At 50.6% G+C, this 21,659-nt stretch overlaps 1 protein-coding gene across 1 annotated transcript in view; it reads left to right on the top strand.

Moving 5' to 3' along the window:
* The window catches only part of HYDIN (HYDIN axonemal central pair apparatus protein), a 99,034-nt gene extending 97,277 nt beyond the window's left edge, over positions 1-1,757 (top strand). Inside the window, exons 84-86 of the mRNA XM_044270701.1 lie at positions 471-701; positions 777-1,001; positions 1,079-1,757. Of these exons, the coding sequence (XP_044126636.1) occupies positions 471-701; positions 777-1,001; positions 1,079-1,567 (945 nt within the window). The 3' untranslated portion in view covers positions 1,568-1,757. The remainder of the gene's footprint in view (positions 1-470; positions 702-776; positions 1,002-1,078) is intronic.
* Positions 1,758-21,659: the final 19,902 nt, after the last annotated feature.

Consider the following 21,659-nt stretch of genomic DNA (forward strand, 5'->3'; position numbering starts at 1 on the left):
GGGTGCTGCCGACTGGTGCGTGGGTGCTGCCGACTGGTGGGGGGGGGGTGCTGCCGACTGGTGGGGGGGGTGCTGCCGACTGGTGGGGGGGTGCTGCCGACTGGTGGGGGGGGGGGGGTGCTACCGACTGGTGGGGGGGGGGTGCTGCCGACTGGTGGGGGGGGGGGTGCTGCCGACTGGTGGGGGGGGGGTGCTGCCGACTGGTGCGTGGGTGCTGCCGACTGGTGCGTGGGTGCTGCCGACTGGAGCATTGGTGCTGCTGACTGGTGCGTGGGGTGCTGCAGAATGGTGGGGGGGCGGGTGCTGCCGACTGGAGCGCGGGTGCTGCCGACTGGTGCGCGGGTGCTGTTGAATTGTGTACAGGTGCTGCTCGCTGATGTTGGTGCTGGTTTGGTTGAGGTTAAGGGATGATTTCCAGAGGTTCTGGTTAGGATCCCGGCTCTTGACTTCCATCTTTTCCTCGGTTCCAGGTGACTTTCCGTAATGAGACGACACAAGAATACCTGTTCTATTACGTTACATTTAAAGCCACCCCCCCTGGCATCATCAGCACAGTAGAGCTGGTGACACCGGTGCGGCAAAGCACTGCAGCCACCCTGCTGGTGGAGAATCCACTGTCTGTGTCGGTCACCTTCACCACGGACTGCAGAGTGCCGGAGATTAGCCTCCCCCTGCAGATCAGAGTGCCGGCCCAGTCTGAGGTAAGCCATCACTGCCTCATACCCAGCACAGCACACAGCCGGACACCGTGCCCATCCTCTGCTTTTTTTTTTTAGCACCCCCTGGTGTTCGAGTACCAACCTCTGAAAACGGGTGAGTCCACGGGCAGGCTGACGCTGCAGAGCAGTGAGCTGGGCGTATTACAGTATGACCTGCTGCTGAGAGCCACCGCCGCTGTGTCGCAGAAGCCGCTGTACTTCCACACAACCCTGGGCACCAGTCAGACTCTGAGCGCCAGATTCATGAACTTCACTCGGCAGAAGACTGAGTACAGCTGTAAGGTGAGCGATGCTGGAGGCGCGAGGCGTCTTCTCACCTCTCCTGTCCTGCCTCCCTCATCATTGTCTCCTCTCTTCAGGTTAATAACTCGGATTTCCATGTAGACAAGGTGGTCATGGCTGCTCCCTGTTCTCAGGGTGGATCAGAAGTCAGCGTGGAGGTGACATATGAACCAGTCCAGCTTGGAGAGTCCCGGGCCGTGCTGCACATCTCTTCCCCCTTGGGGGGTGATTACACCTTCCCGCTGTTTGGCTCTGCCATGGCTCCCAAACCTCAAGGACCTATTCAGATTCGTGCTGGTTCCAGTGTGTCCATCCCCTTTAAGAACGTTTTCTTGCAGCCTACAACCTTCAGCTTTCAGACTGACCCTGCGGTGTTTGTTGTCAAGGCCTGTGAGCCTGTGCGCCCCAAGAAAACCCACTACATATCAGTGTCATATGAAGCCCCTCATGGTGGCAGCAGGACCCCCGTGACTGGAAGGCTCGTCGTTTCCTGCCCTCGTGCCACTGGCATTGCACAGGGAATCTACTGGGTGTATTACCTGAAGGGCGTGCCATCCGACAAGTGACACGCGACTCTTCAGAGCCTCGTCAGAGCCATTGGGTGACGGCTCTTCGCCCTGGTGCCGTTGCTGACCCCTACCATGCCTTGTAGGGTTTTGGAAGCCTCAAACATGAATCATGATTCCTGCAGTAAATGTCCTCTGTGGTGGCGGCCGCCCCCGTCCTCTGTGGTGGCGGCCGCCCCCGTCCTCTGTGGTGGCGGCCGCCCCCGTCCTCTGTGGTGGCGGCCGCCCCCGTCCTCTGTGGTGGCGGCCGCCCCCGTCCTCTGCGGTGTCCCCACCCTTTCGTCCTCGGCACCCTCAGGGACAGCTTTGTGCACAGTGAGAGGAGAGGGAACCATGGGGTGCACAGCAGGGTGACGGCTCACAATAAACATCAGAGCACTAAGAAGTGATGCGTGTGTTTGTGGTGATGGCCGCAGGTCCAGCTACGGACTCCCTGTCGGCACCACCTGGTCAGACTCCATGGTGGTGACCATACTGGTTGGCAGCATCTTCCAGCTGCAGAGGTTGTAAGATGATGCGATCGGGTGACCTAATAAAGCGTCTTCTTTAAATGTGACGTGATGAGATTAGTTCAAGAGGTGAGAGGCCGAGGGACCAAAACTCAAATAAACTGGTAAATATGTGGCCTTCACCTGGAAATGAGCGCCAACCGGCGTGACCTCAAATTACACAACCTCCCTCTGCGCAGTGGTGATGTATCTCTGTGTCCTCCTGTCACTGTGCGCCGTGTGTCCCGGTTGCCCTCATGCCTTGTTGGCGTCCAGAGATGTCACCTACCTGCTCTGAGCGTCCACTACAGGGTGCTGCTGTCAGTGAAACCATGGCCGATGTCTCATATTTTCATCTCCCACAATCCACCAAATGAGCGGGGCACCGGCGCAATAGTCTGGTGACCAGGGGTCAATAAATCCCCTCCCACAGAACGGTACCTGCCCGGCAGTGTAATCTGCCATCCCAGATGCCCAGCTCCAGGCTATCATGTAGGGAACACAGAGGCGGCTCTAGACTTTGTGAGGCCTTAGGCGAAACCCGAACATGAGGCCCCCACGAACACAAGATGTGCAAGTATCGTAGTGTAGAGGTATACTGTATATTGTGTGGCACAGTGTAGCGGTATACTGTATATAGTGTGGCACAGTGTAGCGGTATACTGTATATTGTGTGGCACAGTGTAGAGGTATACTGTATATTGTGGGGCACAGTGTAGCGGTATACTGTATATTGTGGGGCACAGTGTAGCGGTATACTGTATATTGTGGGGCACAGTGTAGCGGTATACTGTATATTGTGGGGCACAGTGTAGCGGTATACTGTATATTGTGTGGCACAGTGTAGCGGTATACTGTATATTGTGGGGCACAGTGTAGAGGTATACTGTATATAGTGTGGCACAGTGTAGCGGTATACTGTATATTGTGTGGCACAGTGTAGAGGTATACTGTATATTGTGTGGCACAGTGTAGAGGTATACTGTATATTGTGGGGCACAGTGTAGAGGTATACTGTATATTGTGTGGCACAGTGTAGCGGTATACTGTATATTGTGTGGCACAGTGTAGAGGTATACTGTATATTGTGGGGCACAGTGTAGAGGTATACTGTATATTGTGTGGCACAGTGTAGAGGTATACTGTATATTGTGGGGCACAGTGTAGAGGTATACTGTATATTGTGTGGCACAGTGTAGAGGTATACTGTATATTGTGGGGCGCGGTGTAGCGGTATACTGTATATAGTGTGGCGCGGTGTAGAGGTATACTGTATATTGTGGGGCACGGTGTAGCGGTATACTGTATATTGTGTGGCACAGTGTAGCGGTATACTGTATATTGTGTGGCACAGTGTAGAGGTATACTGTATATTGTGGGGCACAGTGTAGAGGTATACTGTATATTGTGTGGCACAGTGTAGAGGTATACTGTATATTGTGGGGCACAGTGTAGCGGTATACTGTATATTGTGTGGCACAGTGTAGAGGTATACTGTATATTGTGTGGCACAGTGTAGAGGTATACTGTATATTGTAGGGCACAGTGTAGCGGTATACTGTATATTGTGGGGCACAGTGTAGAGGTATACTGTATATTGTAGGGCACAGTGTAGCGGTATACTGTATACTGTGGGGCACAGTGTAGAGGTATACTGTATATTGTGTGGCACAGTGTAGAGGTATACTGTATATTGTGTGGCACAGTGTAGAGGTATACTGTATATTGTGTGGCACAGTGTAGAGGTATACTGTATATTGTAGGGCACAGTGTAGCGGTATACTGTATATTGTGGGGCACAGTGTAGAGGTATACTGTATATTGTAGGGCACAGTGTAGCGGTATACTGTATACTGTGGGGCACAGTGTAGAGGTATACTGTATATTGTGTGGCACAGTGTAGAGGTATACTGTATATTGTGGGGCACAGTGTAGAGGTATACTGTATATTGTGTGGCACAGTGTAGCGGTATACTGTATATTGTGTGGCACAGTGTAGAGGTATACTGTATATTGTGGGGCACAGTGTAGAGGTATACTGTATATTGTGGGGCACAGTGTAGAGGTATACTGTATATTGTGGGGCACAGTGTAGCGGTATATTGTGTGGCACAGTGTAGAGGTATACTGTATATTGTGTGGCACAGTGTAGAGGTATACTGTATATTGTAGGGCACAGTGTAGCGGTATACTGTATATTGTGTGGCACAGTGTAGATGTATACTGTATATTGTGTGGCACAGTTTAGAGGTATACTGTATATTGTGTGGCACAGTGTAGAGGTATACTGTATATTGTGGGGCACAGTGTAGATGTATACTGTATATTGTGTGGCACAGTGTAGATGTATACTGTATATTGTGTGGCACAGTTTAGAGGTATACTGTGTATTGTGTGGCACAGTGTAGAGGTATACTGTGTATTGTGTGGCACAGTGTAGAGGTATACTGTATATTGTGTGGCACAGTGTAGAGGTATACTGTATATTGTGTGGCACAGTGTAGAGGTATACTGTATATTGTGGGGCACAGTGTAGATGTATACTGTATATTGTGGGGCACAGTGTAGAGGTATACTGTATATTGTGTGGCACAGTGTAGATGTATACTGTATATTGTGTGGCACAGTGTAGCGGTATACTGTATATTGTGTGGCACAGTGTAGAGGTATACTGTATATTGTGGGGCACAGTGTAGATGTATACTGTATATTGTGTGGCACAGTGTAGAGGTATACTGTATATTGCGGGGCACAGTGTAGCGGTATACTGTATATTGCGGGGCACAGTGTAGAGGTATACTGTATATAGTGTGGCACAGTGTAGCGGTATACTGTATATTGTGGGGCACAGTGTAGCGGTATACTGTATATTGTGTGGCACAGTGTAGAGGTATACTGTATATTGTGTGGCACAGTGTAGGGGTATACTGTATATTGTGGGGCACAGTGTAGAGGTATACTGTATATTGTGGGGCACAGTGTAGAGGTATACTGTATATTGTGGGGCACAGTGTAGAAGTATACTGTATATTGTGTGGCACAGTGTAGCGGTATACTGTGTATTGTGGGGCACAGTGTAGAGGTATACTGTATATTGTGTGGCACAGTGTAGAGGTATACTGTATATTGTGTGCACAGTGTAGCGGTATACTGTATATTGTGGGGCACAGTGTAGAGGTATACTGTATATTGTGTGGCACAGTGTAGCGGTATACTGTATATTGTGGGGCACAGTGTAGGGGTATACTGTATATTGTGGGGCACAGTGTAGAGGTATACTGTATATTGTGGGGCACAGTGTAGAGGTATACTGTATATTGTGTGGCACAGTGTAGCGGTATATTGTATATTGTGGGGCACAGTGTAGAAGTATACTGTATATTGTGGGGCACAGTGTAGAGGTATACTGTATATTGCGGGGCACAGTGTAGAGGTATACTGTATATTGCGGGGCACAGTGTAGAGGTATACTGTATATTGCGGGGCACAGTGTAGCGGTATACTGTATATTGTGTGGCACAGTGTAGAGGTATACTGTATATTGTGTGGCACAGTGTAGGGGTATACTGTATATTGTGGGGCACAGTGTAGAGGTATACTGTATATTGTGGGGCACAGTGTAGAGGTATACTGTATATTGTGGGGCACAGTGTAGAAGTATACTGTATATTGTGGGGCACAGTGTAGGGGTATACTGTATATTGTGGGGCACAGTGTAGAGGTATACTGTATATTGTGGGGCACAGTGTAGAGGTATACTGTATATTGTGTGGCACAGTGTAGCGGTATATTGTATATTGTGGGGCACAGTGTAGAAGTATACTGTATATTGTGGGGCACAGTGTAGAGGTATACTGTATATTGCGGGGCACAGTGTAGAGGTATACTGTATATTGCGGGGCACAGTGTAGAGGTATACTGTATATTGTGGGGCACAGTGTAGAGGTATACTGTATATTGTGGGGCACAGTGTAGAGGTGTACTGTATATTGCGGGGCACAGTGTAGCGGTATACTGTATATTGCGGGGCACAGTGTAGAGGTATACTGTATATTGCGGGGCACAGTGTAGTGGTATACTGTATATTGCAGGGCACAGTGTAGAGGTATACTGTATATTGCGTGGCACAGTGTAGCGGTATGCTGTATATTGTGGGGCACAGTGTAGAGGTATACTGTATATTGTGGGGCACAGTGTAGAGGTATACTGTATATTGTGGGGCACAGTGTAGAGGTATACTGTATATTGCGGGGCACAGTGTAGAGGTATACTGTATATTGCGGGGCACAGTGTAGCGGTATACTGTATATTGCGGGGCACAGTGTAGTGGTATACTGTATATTGCGGGGCACAGTGTAGAGGTATACTGTATATTGCGGGGCACAGTGTAGCGGTATACTGTATATTGCGGGGCACAGTGTAGAGGTATACTGTATATAGTGTGGCACAGTGTAGCGGTATACTGTATATTGCGGGGCACAGTGTAGTGGTATACTGTATATTGCGGGGCACAGTGTAGAGGTATACTGTATATTGCGGGGCACAGTGTAGCGGTATACTGTATATTGTGGGGCACAGTGTAGAGGTATACTGTATATTGCGGGGCACAGTGTAGCGGTATACTGTATATTGCGGGGCACAGTGTAGAGGTATACTGTATATAGTGTGGCACAGTGTAGCGGTATACTGTATATTGTGGGGCACAGTGTAGCGGTATACTGTATATTGTGTGGCACAGTGTAGGCTATATGTGTATAGCAAACATATTTCACATGAACACTTCCAGTTACTTGGCCCTTGGGGGTCTCGGACGCCACTTCGACACTTTGGCCGGGGGCTCGGCGGAGCTGATGTGTTTTATCCTAATGAGAGAGATTTCATAATAAGGATTTGGAGAAGGGGCAGAGGGATAGCAGAGCAGGGAGAGGCCGGTGCTGCTACTAGGGGGTCATACCATGGGGGGGGGGGGGGGGTAATAAAGCCACCATAATGTCCCCCCCCCCAGTAGAAATAATTCTTCTTATAATGTGACAGTGCAAATTGTAATGCCCCCATAATGTGCCAGTATAAAATACCCCACCATATACCCCCCCCTGTACATTTCTCCCCCGACGCCCTCTCCATTATGGCACAGAGACTGGCACCAGTAAGTTATTATCATCAGGCCCTAAGGTAAGGTTCACAGTATAGCAGGGGGGGCACAGCAGCCAGCAGGACACACACCGACCGGACCTCGGGCACCGTTGTCTGTCTGTAGGCGCCGGCGGCAGCCAGACACGGACGCTGAGGTGAGGCAGGGCCCCGGCTCCTTCTCCCCTGTGGCTGCGCAGCGCTCTGAGGGCGGGGCTGGCGTTCAGTCAGAAGACGTGCCTGTGCGGCGCACGCTCCGAGCCCCGGCAGCCACTGCTCTCTTAAAGAGGCAGAGAGGGGCTCAGAGCGGCCGGGCCGCGGCGGCTCTCGTTACTCCGCTCAGCAGGCCGCCCGCGGAAGCCAATAAAATTGTACTTGTGTTCGCGGCGGTGTCGGGTGCGGGTGGGAGCCAGAGCGAGGCCTAATGGAAGCGCCGCCCAGTACTGCACCACTGCCCCTACCGACAAGGGCGGCCTCCACTTGGCCACGGTCCCCAACGACTACATCCAGGGGCCCAAATCTAGACGAAGAAAAAGAGATCAAAACCTGAAGAATGAGGGCGTCACAGACTCAATCAACCAGTAAACAAAATATATTTATTATAAAATCTACACTTCTATCGATGGTGGTTTAACATTATTTCATAAGAATTAGATAAACTGATAAAATAAATATGAAATGGAACAATGGCGCTCCAGTCCACGAACCTAGTGCTGCGTACCAGGAGTCAGTCAGGAGGAGGGATGTGTCAGTAACTATCAGGAGTCAGTCAGGAGGAGGGATGTGTCAGTAACTATCAGGAGTCAGTCAGGAGGAGGGATGTGTCAGTAACTATCAGGGGTCAGTCAGGAGGAGGGATGTGTGAGTAATTATCAGGAGTCAGTCAGGAGGAGGGATGTGTCAGTAACTATCAGGGGTCAGTCAGGAGGAGGGATGTGTCAGTAACTATCGTCAGGAGTCAGTCAGGAGGTGGGATGTGTCAGTAACTATCAGGGGTCAGTCAGGAGGAGGGATGTGTCAGTAACTATCAGGGGTCAGTCAGGAGGAGGGATGTGTCAGTAATTATCAGGGGTCAGTCAGGAGGAGGGATGTGTCAGTAACTATCGTCAGGAGTCAGTCAGGAGGTGGGATGTGTCAGTAACTATCAGGGGTCAGTCAGGGGGAGGGATGTGTCAGTAACTATCAGGGGTCAGTCAGGAGGAGGGATGTGTCAGTAATTATCAGGAGTCAGTCAGGAGGAGGGATGTGTCAGTAACTATCAGGGGTCAGTCAGGAGGAGGGATGTGTCAGTAATTATCAGGAGTCAGTCAGGAGGTGGGATGTGTCAGTAACTATCAGGGGTCAGTCAGGAGGAGGGATGTGTCAGTAACTATCGTCAGGAGTCAGTCAGGAGGTGGGATGTGTCAGTAACTATCAGGGGTCAGTCAGGAGGAGGGATGTGTCAGTAACTATCAGGGGTCAGTCAGGAGGAGGGATGTGTCAGTAATTATCAGGAGTCAGTCAGGAGGAGGGATGTATCAGTAACTATCAGGGGTCAGTCAGGAGGAGGGATGTGTCAGTAATTATCAGGAGTCAGTCAGGAGGAGGGATGTGTCAGTAACTATCAGGGGTCAGTCAGGAGGAGGGATGTGTCAGTAATTATCAGGAGTCAGTCAGGAGGTGGGACGTGTCAGTAACTATCAGGAGTCAGTCAGGAGGAGGGATGTGTCAGTAACTATCAGGAGTCAGTCAGGAGGAGGGATGTGTCAGTAACTATCGTCAGGAGTCAGTCAGGAGGTGGGATGTGTCAGTAACTATCCTCAGGAGTCAGTCAGGAGGAGGGACGTGTCAGTAACTATCGTCAGGAGTCAGTCAGGAGGTGGGATGTGTCAGTAACTATCCTCAGGAGTCAGTCAGGAGGAGGGATGTGTCAGTAACTATCAGGAGTCAGTCAGAAGGAGGGATGTGTCAGTAACTATCGTCAGGAGTCAGTCAGGAGGAGGGATGTGTCAGTAACTATCAGGGGTCAGTCAGGAGGAGGGATGTGTCAGTAGCTATCGTCAGGAGTCAGTCAGGAGGAGGGACGTGTCAGTAACTATCAGGAGTCAGTCAGGAGGAGGGATGTGTCAGTAACTATCAGGAGTCAGTCAGGAGGAGGGATGTGTCAGTAACTATCAGGAGTCAGTCAGGAGGTGGGATGTGTCAGTAACTATCAGGGGTCAGTCAGGAGGTGGGATGTGTCAGTAACTATCAGGAGTCAGTCAGGAGGAGGGATGTGTCAGTAACTATCAGGAGTCAGTCAGGAGGTGGGATGTGTCAGTAACTATCAGGAGTCAGTCAGGAGGAGGGATGTGTCAGTAACTATCAGGGGTCAGTCAGGAGGTGGGATGTGTCAGTAACTATCAGGAGTCAGTCAGGAGGAGGGATGTGTCAGTAACTATCAGGGGTCAGTCAGGAGGTGGGATGTGTCAGTAACTATCAGGAGTCAGTCAGGAGGAGGGATGTGTCAGTAACTATCAGGGGTCAGTCAGGAGGTGGGATGTGTCAGTAATTATCAGGAGTCAGTCAGGAGGAGGGATGTGTCAGTAACTATCAGGAGTCAGTCAGGAGGAGGGATGTGTCAGTAACTATCAGGAGTCAGTCAGGAGGTGGGATGTGTCAGTAACTATCCTCAGGAGTCAGTCAGGAGGAGGGATGTGTCAGTAACTATCAGGAGTCAGTCAGGAGGTGGGATGTGTCAGTAACTATCAGGAGTCAGTCAGGAGGAGGGATGTGTCAGTAACTATCAGGAGTCAGTCAGGAGGAGGGATGTGTCAGTAACTATCAGGAGTCAGTCAGGAGGAGGGATGTGTCAGTAACTATCAGGAGTCAGTCAGGAGGAGGGATGTGTCAGTAACTATCAGGAGTCAGTCAGGAGGAGGGATGTGTCAGTAACTATCAGGAGTCAGTCAGGAGGAGGGATGTGTCAGTAACTATCAGGGGTCAGTCAGGAGGTGGGATGTGTCAGTAACTATCAGGAGTCAGTCAGGAGGAGGGATGTGTCAGTAATTATCAGGAGTCAGTCAGGAGGAGGGATGTGTCAGTAACTATCAGGAGTCAGTCAGGAGGAGGGATGTGTCAGTAACTATCAGGAGTCAGTCAGGAGGAGGGATGTGTCAGTAACTATCAGGAGTCAGTCAGGAGGAGGGATGTGTCAGTAACTATCAGGGGTCAGTCAGGAGGAGGGACGTGTCAGTAACTATCCTCAGGAGTCAGTCAGGAGGTGGGATGTGTCAGTAACTATCGTCAGGAGTCAGTCAGGAGGAGGGATGTGTCAGTAACTATCAGGAGTCAGTCAGGAGGAGGGATGTGTCAGTAACTATCAGGGGTCAGTCAGGAGGAGGGATGTGTGAGTAATTATCAGGAGTCAGTCAGGAGGTGGGATGTGTCAGTAACTATCAGGGGTCAGTCAGGAGGAGGGATGTGTCAGTAACTATCGTCAGGAGTCAGTCAGGAGGTGGGATGTGTCAGTAACTATCAGGGGTCAGTCAGGAGGAGGGATGTGTCAGTAACTATCAGGGGTCAGTCAGGAGGAGGGATGTGTCAGTAATTATCAGGAGTCAGTCAGGAGGAGGGATGTGTCAGTAACTATCAGGGGTCAGTCAGGAGGAGGGATGTGTCAGTAATTATCAGGAGTCAGTCAGGAGGAGGGATGTGTCAGTAACTATCAGGGGTCAGTCAGGAGGAGGGATGTGTCAGTAATTATCAGGAGTCAGTCAGGAGGTGGGACGTGTCAGTAACTATCAGGAGTCAGTCAGGAGGAGGGATGTGTCAGTAACTATCAGGAGTCAGTCAGGAGGAGGGATGTGTCAGTAACTATCGTCAGGAGTCAGTCAGGAGGTGGGATGTGTCAGTAACTATCCTCAGGAGTCAGTCAGGAGGAGGGACGTGTCAGTAACTATCGTCAGGAGTCAGTCAGGAGGTGGGATGTGTCAGTAACTATCCTCAGGAGTCAGTCAGGAGGAGGGATGTGTCAGTAACTATCAGGAGTCAGTCAGAAGGAGGGATGTGTCAGTAACTATCGTCAGGAGTCAGTCAGGAGGAGGGATGTGTCAGTAACTATCAGGGGTCAGTCAGGAGGAGGGATGTGTCAGTAGCTATCGTCAGGAGTCAGTCAGGAGGAGGGACGTGTCAGTAACTATCAGGAGTCAGTCAGGAGGAGGGATGTGTCAGTAACTATCAGGAGTCAGTCAGGAGGAGGGATGTGTCAGTAACTATCAGGAGTCAGTCAGGAGGTGGGATGTGTCAGTAACTATCAGGGGTCAGTCAGGAGGTGGGATGTGTCAGTAACTATCAGGAGTCAGTCAGGAGGAGGGATGTGTCAGTAACTATCAGGAGTCAGTCAGGAGGTGGGATGTGTCAGTAACTATCAGGAGTCAGTCAGGAGGAGGGATGTGTCAGTAACTATCAGGGGTCAGTCAGGAGGTGGGATGTGTCAGTAACTATCAGGAGTCAGTCAGGAGGAGGGATGTGTCAGTAACTATCAGGGGTCAGTCAGGAGGTGGGATGTGTCAGTAACTATCAGGAGTCAGTCAGGAGGAGGGATGTGTCAGTAACTATCAGGGGTCAGTCAGGAGGTGGGATGTGTCAGTAATTATCAGGAGTCAGTCAGGAGGAGGGATGTGTCAGTAACTATCAGGAGTCAGTCAGGAGGAGGGATGTGTCAGTAACTATCAGGAGTCAGTCAGGAGGTGGGATGTGTCAGTAACTATCCTCAGGAGTCAGTCAGGAGGAGGGATGTGTCAGTAACTATCAGGAGTCAGTCAGGAGGTGGGATGTGTCAGTAACTATCAGGAGTCAGTCAGGAGGAGGGATGTGTCAGTAACTATCAGGAGTCAGTCAGGAGGAGGGATGTGTCAGTAACTATCAGGAGTCAGTCAGGAGGAGGGATGTGTCAGTAACTATCAGGAGTCAGTCAGGAGGAGGGATGTGTCAGTAACTATCAGGAGTCAGTCAGGAGGAGGGATGTGTCAGTAACTATCAGGAGTCAGTCAGGAGGAGGGATGTGTCAGTAACTATCAGGAGTCAGTCAGGAGGAGGGATGTGTCAGTAACTATCAGGGGTCAGTCAGGAGGTGGGATGTGTCAGTAACTATCAGGAGTCAGTCAGGAGGAGGGATGTGTCAGTAATTATCAGGAGTCAGTCAGGAGGAGGGATGTGTCAGTAACTATCAGGAGTCAGTCAGGAGGAGGGATGTGTCAGTAACTATCAGGAGTCAGTCAGGAGGAGGGATGTGTCAGTAACTATCCTCAGGAGTCAGTCAGGAGGAGGGATGTGTCAGTAACTATCAGGAGTCAGTCAGGAGGAGGGATGTGTCAGTAACTATCAGGGGTCAGTCAGGAGGAGGGACGTGTCAGTAACTATCCTCAGGAGTCAGTCAGGAGGTGGGATGTGTCAGTAACTATCGTCAGGAGTCAGTCAGGAGGAGGGATGTGTCAGTAACTATCAGGAGTCAGTCAGGAGGAGGGATGTGTCAGTAACTATCAGGAGTCAGTCAGGAGGAGGGATGTGTCAGTAACTATCTCAGGAGTCAGTCAGGAGGAGGGATGTGTCAGTAACTATCAGGAGTCAGTCAGGAGGAGGGATGTGTCAGTAACTATCAGGAGTCAGTCAGGAGGAGGGATGTGTCAGTAACTATCAGGAGTCAGTCAGGAGGAGGGATGTGTCAGTAACTATCAGGAGTCAGTCAGGAGGAGGGATGTGTCAGTAACTATCAGGAGTCAGTCAGGAGGAGGGATGTGTCAGTAACTATCAGGGGTCAGTCAGGAGGAGGGACGTGTCAGTAACTATCCTCAGGAGTCAGTCAGGAGGTGGGATGTGTCAGTAACTATCGTCAGGAGTCAGTCAGGAGGAGGGATGTGTCAGTAACTATCAGGAGTCAGTCAGGAGGAGGGATGTGTCAGTAACTATCCTCAGGGGTCAGTCAGGAGGAGGGATGTGTCAGTAACTATCAGGAGTCAGTCAGGAGGAGGGATGTGTCAGTAACTATCAGGAGTCAGTCAGGAGGAGGGATGTGTCAGTAACTATCCTCAGGAGTCAGTCAGGAGGTGGGATGTGTCAGTAACTATCAGGAGTCAGTCAGGAGGAGGGATGTGTCAGTAACTATCAGGAGTCAGTCAGGAGGTGGGATGTGTCAGTAACTATCAGGGGTCAGTCAGGAGGAGGGATGTGTCAGTAACTATCCTCAGGAGTCAGTCAGGAGGAGGGATGTGTCAGTAACTATCAGGGGTCAGTCAGGAGGAGGGATGTGTCAGTAACTATCCTCAGGAGTCAGTCAGGAGGAGGGACGTGTCAGTAACTATCAGGAGTCAGTCAGGAGGAGGGATGTGTCAGTAACTATCAGGAGTCAGTCAGGAGGAGGGATGTGTCAGTAACTATCAGGAGTCAGTCAGGAGGAGGGATGTGTCAGTAACTATCAGGAGTCAGTCAGGAGGTGGGATGTGTCAGTAACTATCAGGAGTCAGTCAGGAGCTGGGATGTGTCAGTAACTATCAGGAGTCAGTCAGGAGGAGGGACGTGTCAGTAACTATCAGGAGTCAGTCAGGAGGAGGGACGTGTCAGTAACTATCAGGAGTCAGTCAGGAGGAGGGATGTGTCAGTAACTATCAGGAGTCAGTCAGGAGGAGGGATGTGTCAGTAACTATCAGGAGTCAGTCAGGAGGAGGGACGTGTCAGTAACTATCAGGAGTCAGTCAGGAGGAGGGATGTGTCAGTAACTATCAGGAGTCAGTCAGGAGGAGGGACGTGTCAGTAACTATCCTCAGGAGTCAGTCAGGAGGAGGGATGTGTCAGTAACTATCCTCAGGAGTCAGTCAGGAGGAGGGATGTGTCAGTAACTATCAGGAGTCAGTCAGGAGGTGGGATGTGTCAGTAACTATCAGGGGTCAGTCAGGAGGAGGGATGTGTCAGTAACTATCCTCAGGAGTCAGTCAGGAGGTGGGATGTGTCAGTAACTATCAGGGGTCAGTCAGGAGGAGGGATGTGTCAGTAACTATCCTCAGGAGTCAGTCAGGAGGAGGGACGTGTCAGTAACTATCAGGAGTCAGTCAGGAGGAGGGATGTGTCAGTAACTATCAGGAGTCAGTCAGGAGGAGGGATGTGTCAGTAATTATCAGGGGTCAGTCAGGAGGAGGGATGTGTCAGTAACTATCAGGAGTCAGTCAGGAGGTGGGATGTGTCAGTAACTATCAGGAGTCAGTCAGGAGCTGGGATGTGTCAGTAACTATCAGGAGTCAGTCAGGAGGAGGGACGTGTCAGTAACTATCAGGAGTCAGTCAGGAGGAGGGACGTGTCAGTAACTATCAGGAGTCAGTCAGGAGGAGGGATGTGTCAGTAACTATCCTCAGGAGTCAGTCAGGAGGAGGGATGTGTCAGTAACTATCCTCAGGAGTCAGTCAGGAGGAGGGATGTGTCAGTAACTATCAGGAGTCAGTCAGGAGGAGGGATGTGTCAGTAACTATCCTCAGGAGTCAGTCAGGAGGTGGGATGTGTCAGTAACTATCAGGAGTCAGTCAGGAGGAGGGATGTGTCAGTAACTATCAGGGGTCAGTCAGGAGGTGGGATGTGTCAGTAACTATCAGGAGTCAGTCAGGAGGAGGGATGTGTCAGTAACTATCAGGAGTCAGTCAGGAGGAGGGATGTGTCAGTAACTATCCTCAGGAGTCAGTCAGGAGGAGGGATGTGTCAGTAACTATCAGGAGTCAGTCAGGAGGAGGGATGTGTCAGTAACTATCCTCAGGAGTCAGTCAGGAGGTGGGATGTGTCAGTAACTATCAGGAGTCAGTCAGGAGGAGGGATGTGTCAGTAACTATCCTCAGGAGTCAGTCAAGAGGTGGGATGTGTCAGTAACTATCAGGGGTCAGTCAGGAGGAGGGATGTGTCAGTAACTATCGTCAGGAGTCAGTCAGGAGGAGGGATGTGTCAGTAACTATCAGGAGTCAGTCAGGAGGAGGGATGTGTCAGTAACTATCGTCAGGAGTCAGTCAGGAGGAGGGATGTGTCAGTAACTATCCTCAGGAGTCAGTCAGGAGGTGGGATGTGTCAGTAACTATCCTCAGGAGTCAGTCAGGAGGTGGGATGTGTCAGTAACTATCAGGGGTCAGTCAGGAGGAGGGATGTGTCAGTAACTATCGTCAGGAGTCAGTCAGGAGGAGGGATGTGTCAGTAACTATCAGGAGTCAGTCAGGAGGAGGGATGTGTCAGTAACTATCCTCAGGAGTCAGTCAGGAGGTGGGATGTGTCAGTAACTATCCTCAGGAGTCAGTCAGGAGGTGGGATGTGTCAGTAACTATCAGGGGTCAGTCAGGAGGAGGGATGTGCCAGTAACTATCAGGAGTCAGTAAGGAGGTGGGATGTGTCAGTAACTATCAGGAGTCAGTCAGGAGGTGGGATGTGTCAGTAACTATCCTCAGGAGTCAGTCAGGAGGAGGGATGTGTCAGTAACTATCAGGAGTCAGTCAGGAGGAGGGATGTGTCAGTAACTATCAGTAGTCAGTCAGGAGGAGGGATGTGTCAGTAACTATCCTCAGGAGTCAGTCAGGAGGAGGGATGTGTCAGTAACTATCCTCAGGAGTCAGTCAGCAGGAGGGATGTGTCAGTAACTATCGTCAGGAGTCAGTCAGGAGGAGGGATGTGTCAGTAACTATCAGGGGTCAGTCAGGAGGAGGGACGTGTCAGTAACTATCGTCAGGAGTCAGTCAGGAGGAGGGATGTGTCAGTAACTATCAGGGGTCAGTCAGAAGGAGGGATGTGTCAGTAACTATCGTCAGGAGTCAGTCAGGAGGAGGGATGTGTCAGTAACTATCAGGGGTCAGTCAGGAGGAGGGATGTGTCAGTAACTATCGTCAGGAGTCAGTCAGGAGATGGGATGTGTCAGTAACTATCAGGAGTCAGTCAGGAGGAGGGATGTGTCAGTAACTATCAGGGGTCAGTCAGGAGGTGGGATGTGTCAGTAACTATCAGGAGTCAGTCAGGAGGAGGGATGTGTCAGTAACTATCAGGAGTCAGTCAGGAGGTGGGATGTGTCAGTAGCTATCCTCAGGAGTCAGTCAGGAGGAGGGATGTGTCAGTAACTATCCTCAGGAGTCAGTCAGGAGGTGGGATGTGTCAGTAACTATCAGGAGTCAGTCAGGAGGAGGGATGTGTCAGTAACTATCAGGAGTCAGTCAGGAGGTGGGATGTGTCAGTAACTATCAGGAGTCAGTCAGGAGGTGGGATGTGTCAGTAGCTATCGTCAGGAGTCAGTCAGGAGGAGGGACGTGTCAGTAACTATCAGGAGTCAGTCAGGAGGAGGGATGTGTCAGTAACTATCAGGAGTCAGTCAGGAGGAGGGATGTGTCAGTAACTATCAGGAGTCAGTCAGGAGGAGGGATGTGTCAGTAACTATCAGGGGTCAGTCAGGAGGTGGGATGTGTCAGTAACTATCAGGAGTCAGTCAGGAGGAGGGATGTGTCAGTAACTATCAGGAGTCAGTCAGGAGGTGGGATGTGTCAGTAACTATCAGGAGTCAGTCAGGAGGAGGGATGTGTCAGTAACTATCAGGAGTCAGTCAGGAGGAGGGATGTGTCAGTAACTATCAGGAGTCAGTCAGGAGGAGGGACGTGTCAGTTACTATCAGGAGTCAGTCAGGAGGTGGGATGTGTCAGTAGCTATCGTCAGGAGTCAGTCAGGAGGAGGGACGTGTCAGTAACTATCAGGAGTCAGTCAGGAGGAGGGACGTGTCAGTAACTATCAGGAGTCAGTCAGGAGGAGGGATGTGTCAGTAACTATCAGGAGTCAGTCAGGAGGAGGGATGTGTCAGTAACTATCAGGGGTCAGTCAGGAGGTGGGATGTGTCAGTAACTATCAGGAGTCAGTCAGGAGGAGGCATGTGTCAGTAACTATCGTCAGGAGTCAGTCAGGAGGAGGGATGTGTCAGTAACTATCAGGAGTCAGTCAGGAGGAGGGATGTGTCAGTAACTATCAGGGGTCAGTCAGGAGGTGGGATGTGTCAGTAACTATCAGGAGTCAGTCAGGAGGAGGGATGTGTCAGTAACTATCAGGAGTCAGTCAGGAGGAGGGATGTGTCAGTAACTATCAGGAGTCAGTCAGGAGGAGGGATGTGTCAGTAACTATCCTCAGGAGTCAGTCAGGAGGAGGGATGTGTCAGTAACTATCCTCAGGAGTCAGTCAGGAGGTGGGATGTGTCAGTAACTATCAGGAGTCAGTCAGGAGGAGGGATGTGTCAGTAACTATCAGGAGTCAGTCAGGAGGTGGGATGTGTCAGTAACTATCAGGAGTCAGTCAGGAGGAGGGATGTGTCAGTAGCTATCGTCAGGAGTCAGTCAGGAGGAGGGACGTGTCAGTAACTATCAGGAGTCAGTCAGGAGGAGGGATGTGTCAGTAACTATCAGGAGTCAGTCAGGAGGAGGGATGTGTCAGTAACTATCAGGAGTCAGTCAGGAGGAGGGATGTGTCAGTAACTATCAGGGGTCAGTCAGGAGGTGGGATGTGTCAGTAACTATCAGGAGTCAGTCAGGAGGAGGGATGTGTCAGTAACTATCAGGAGTCAGTCAGGAGGTGGGATGTGTCAGTAACTATCAGGAGTCAGTCAGGAGGAGGGATGTGTCAGTAACTATCAGGAGTCAGTCAGGAGGAGGAATGTGTCAGTAACTATCAGGAGTCAGTCAGGAGGAGGGACGTGTCAGTTACTATCAGGAGTCAGTCAGGAGGTGGGATGTGTCAGTAGCTATCGTCAGGAGTCAGTCAGGAGGAGGGACGTGTCAGTAACTATCAGGAGTCAGTCAGGAGGAGGGACGTGTCAGTAACTATCAGGAGTCAGTCAGGAGGAGGGATGTGTCAGTAACTATCAGGAGTCAGTCAGGAGGAGGGATGTGTCAGTAACTATCAGGGGTCAGTCAGGAGGTGGGATGTGTCAGTAACTATCAGGAGTCAGTCAGGAGGAGGCATGTGTCAGTAACTATCGTCAGGAGTCAGTCAGGAGGAGGGATGTGTCAGTAACTATCAGGAGTCAGTCAGGAGGTGGGATGTGTCAGTAATTATCAGGAGTCAGTCAGGAGGAGGGATGTGTCAGTAACTATCAGGAGTCAGTCAGGAGGAGGGATGTGTCAGTAACTATCAGGAGTCAGTCAGGAGGTGGGATGTGTCAGTAACTATCAGGAGTCAGTCAGGAGGAGGGATGTGTCAGTAACTATCAGGAGTCAGTCAGGAGGAGGGATGTGTCAGTAACTATCAGGAGTCAGTCAGGAGGAGGGATGTGTCAGTAACTATCCTCAGGAGTCAGTCAGGAGGAGGGATGTGTCAGTAACTATCCTCAGGAGTCAGTCAGGAGGTGGGATGTGTCAGTAACTATCAGGAGTCAGTCAGGAGGAGGGATGTGTCAGTAACTATCAGGAGTCAGTCAGGAGGTGGGATGTGTCAGTAACTATCAGGAGTCAGTCAGGAGGTGGGATGTGTCAGTAGCTATCGTCAGGAGTCAGTCAGGAGGAGGGACGTGTCAGTAACTATCAGGAGTCAGTCAGGAGGAGGGATGTGTCAGTAACTATCAGGAGTCAGTCAGGAGGAGGGATGTGTCAGTAACTATCAGGAGTCAGTCAGGAGGAGGGATGTGTCAGTAACTATCCTCAGGAGTCAGTCAGGAGGTGGGATGTGTCAGTAACTATCAGGAGTCAGTCAGGAGGAGGGATGTGTCAGTAACTATCAGGAGTCAGTCAGGAGGTGGGATGTGTCAGTAACTATCAGGAGTCAGTCAGGAGGAGGGATGTGTCAGTAACTATCAGGAGTCAGTCAGGAGGAGGGATGTGTCAGTAACTATCAGGAGTCAGTCAGGAGGTGGGATGTGTCAGTAGCTATCGTCAGGAGTCAGTCAGGAGGAGGGACGTGTCAGTAACTATCAGGAGTCAGTCAGGAGGAGGGACGTGTCAGTAACTATCAGGAGTCAGTCAGGAGGAGGGATGTGTCAGTAACTATCAGGAGTCAGTCAGGAGGAGGGATGTGTCAGTAACTATCAGGGGTCAGTCAGGAGGTGGGATGTGTCAGTAACTATCAGGAGTCAGTCAGGAGGAGGCATGTGTCAGTAACTATCGTCAGGAGTCAGTCAGGAGGAGGGATGTGTCAGTAACTATCAGGAGTCAGTCAGGAGGTGGGATGTGTCAGTAACTATCAGGAGTCAGTCAGGAGGAGGGATGTGTCAGTAACTATCAGGGGTCAGTCAGGAGGTGGGATGTGTCAGTAACTATCAGGAGTCAGTCAGGAGGAGGGATGTGTCAGTAACTATCAGGAGTCAGTCAGGAGGAGGGATGTGTCAGTAACTATCAGGAGTCAGTCAGGAGGTGGGATGTGTCAGTAACTATCAGGAGTCAGTCAGGAGGAGGGATGTGTCAGTAACTATCAGGGGTCAGTCAGGAGGTGGGATGTGTCAGTAACTATCAGGAGTCAGTCAGGAGGAGGGATGTGTCAGTAACTATCAGGAGTCAGTCAGGAGGTGGGATGTGTCAGTAACTATCAGGAGTCAGTCAGGAGGAGGGATGTGTCAGTAACTATCAGGGGTCAGTCAGGAGGTGGGATGTGTCAGTAACTATCAGGAGTCAGTCAGGAGGAGGGATGTGTCAGTAACTATCAGGGGTCAGTCAGGAGGTGGGATGTGTCAGTAATTATCAGGAGTCAGTCAGGAGGAGGGATGTGTCAGTAACTATCAGGAGTCAGTCAGGAGGAGGGATGTGTCAGTAACTATCAGGAGTCAGTCAGGAGGTGGGATGTGTCAGTAACTATCAGGAGTCAGTCAGGAGGAGGGATGTGTCAGTAACTATCAGGGGTCAGTCAGGAGGTGGGATGTGTCAGTAACTATCAGGAGTCAGTCAGGAGGAGGGATGTGTCAGTAACTATCAGGAGTCAGTCAGGAGGAGGGATGTGTCAGTAACTATCAGGAGTCAGTCAGGAGGTGGGATGTGTCAGTAACTATCAGGAGTCAGTCAGGAGGAGGGATGTGTCAGTAACTATCAGGAGTCAGTCAGGAGGAGGGATGTGTCAGTAACTATCAGGGGTCAGTCAGGAGGTGGGATGTGTCAGTAACTATCAGGAGTCAGTCAGGAGGAGGGATGTGTCAGTAACTATCAGGGGTCAGTCAGGAGGTGGGATGTGTCAGTAACTATCAGGAGTCAGTCAGGAGGAGGGATGTGTCAGTAACTATCAGGGGTCAGTCAGGAGGTGGGATGTGTCAGTAATTATCAGGAGTCAGTCAGGAGGAGGGATGTGTCAGTAACTATCAGGAGTCAGTCAGGAGGAGGGATGTGTCAGTAACTATCAGGAGTCAGTCAGGAGGTGGGATGTGTCAGTAACTATCAGGAGTCAGTCAGGAGGAGGGATGTGTCAGTAACTATCAGGGGTCAGTCAGGAGGTGGGATGTGTCAGTAACTATCAGGAGTCAGTCAGGAGGAGGGATGTGTCAGTAACTATCAGGAGTCAGTCAGGAGGAGGGATGTGTCAGTAACTATCAGGGGTCAGTCAGGAGGTGGGATGTGTCAGTAACTATCAGGAGTCAGTCAGGAGGAGGCATGTGTCAGTAACTATCGTCAGGAGTCAGTCAGGAGGAGGGATGTGTCAGTAACTATCAGGAGTCAGTCAGGAGGTGGGATGTGTCAGTAACTATCAGGAGTCAGTCAGGAGGAGGGATGTGTCAGTAACTATCAGGGGTCAGTCAGGAGGTGGGATGTGTCAGTAACTATCAGGAGTCAGTCAGGAGGAGGGATGTGTCAGTAACTATCAGGAGTCAGTCAGGAGGAGGGATGTGTCAGTAACTATCAGGAGTCAGTCAGGAGGTGGGATGTGTCAGTAACTATCAGGAGTCAGTCAGGAGGAGGGATGTGTCAGTAACTATCAGGGGTCAGTCAGGAGGTGGGATGTGTCAGTAACTATCAGGAGTCAGTCAGGAGGAGGGATGTGTCAGTAACTATCAGGGGTCAGTCAGGAGGTGGGATGTGTCAGTAACTATCAGGAGTCAGTCAGGAGGAGGGATGTGTCAGTAACTATCAGGGGTCAGTCAGGAGGTGGGATGTGTCAGTAACTATCAGGAGTCAGTCAGGAGGAGGGATGTGTCAGTAACTATCAGGGGTCAGTCAGGAGGTGGGATGTGTCAGTAATTATCAGGAGTCAGTCAGGAGGAGGGATGTGTCAGTAACTATCAGGAGTCAGTCAGGAGGAGGGATGTGTCAGTAACTATCAGGAGTCAGTCAGGAGGTGGGATGTGTCAGTAACTATCAGGAGTCAGTCAGGAGGAGGGATGTGTCAGTAACTATCAGGGGTCAGTCAGGAGGTGGGATGTGTCAGTAACTATCAGGAGTCAGTCAGGAGGAGGGATGTGTCAGTAACTATCAGGGGTCAGTCAGGAGGTGGGATGTGTCAGTAATTATCAGGAGTCAGTCAGGAGGAGGGATGTGTCAGTAACTATCAGGAGTCAGTCA

The sequence above is a fragment of the Bufo gargarizans genome, chromosome 10, assembly GCF_014858855.1.
Source record: "Bufo gargarizans isolate SCDJY-AF-19 chromosome 10, ASM1485885v1, whole genome shotgun sequence".
Classification (NCBI taxonomy): domain Eukaryota; kingdom Metazoa; phylum Chordata; class Amphibia; order Anura; family Bufonidae; genus Bufo; species Bufo gargarizans.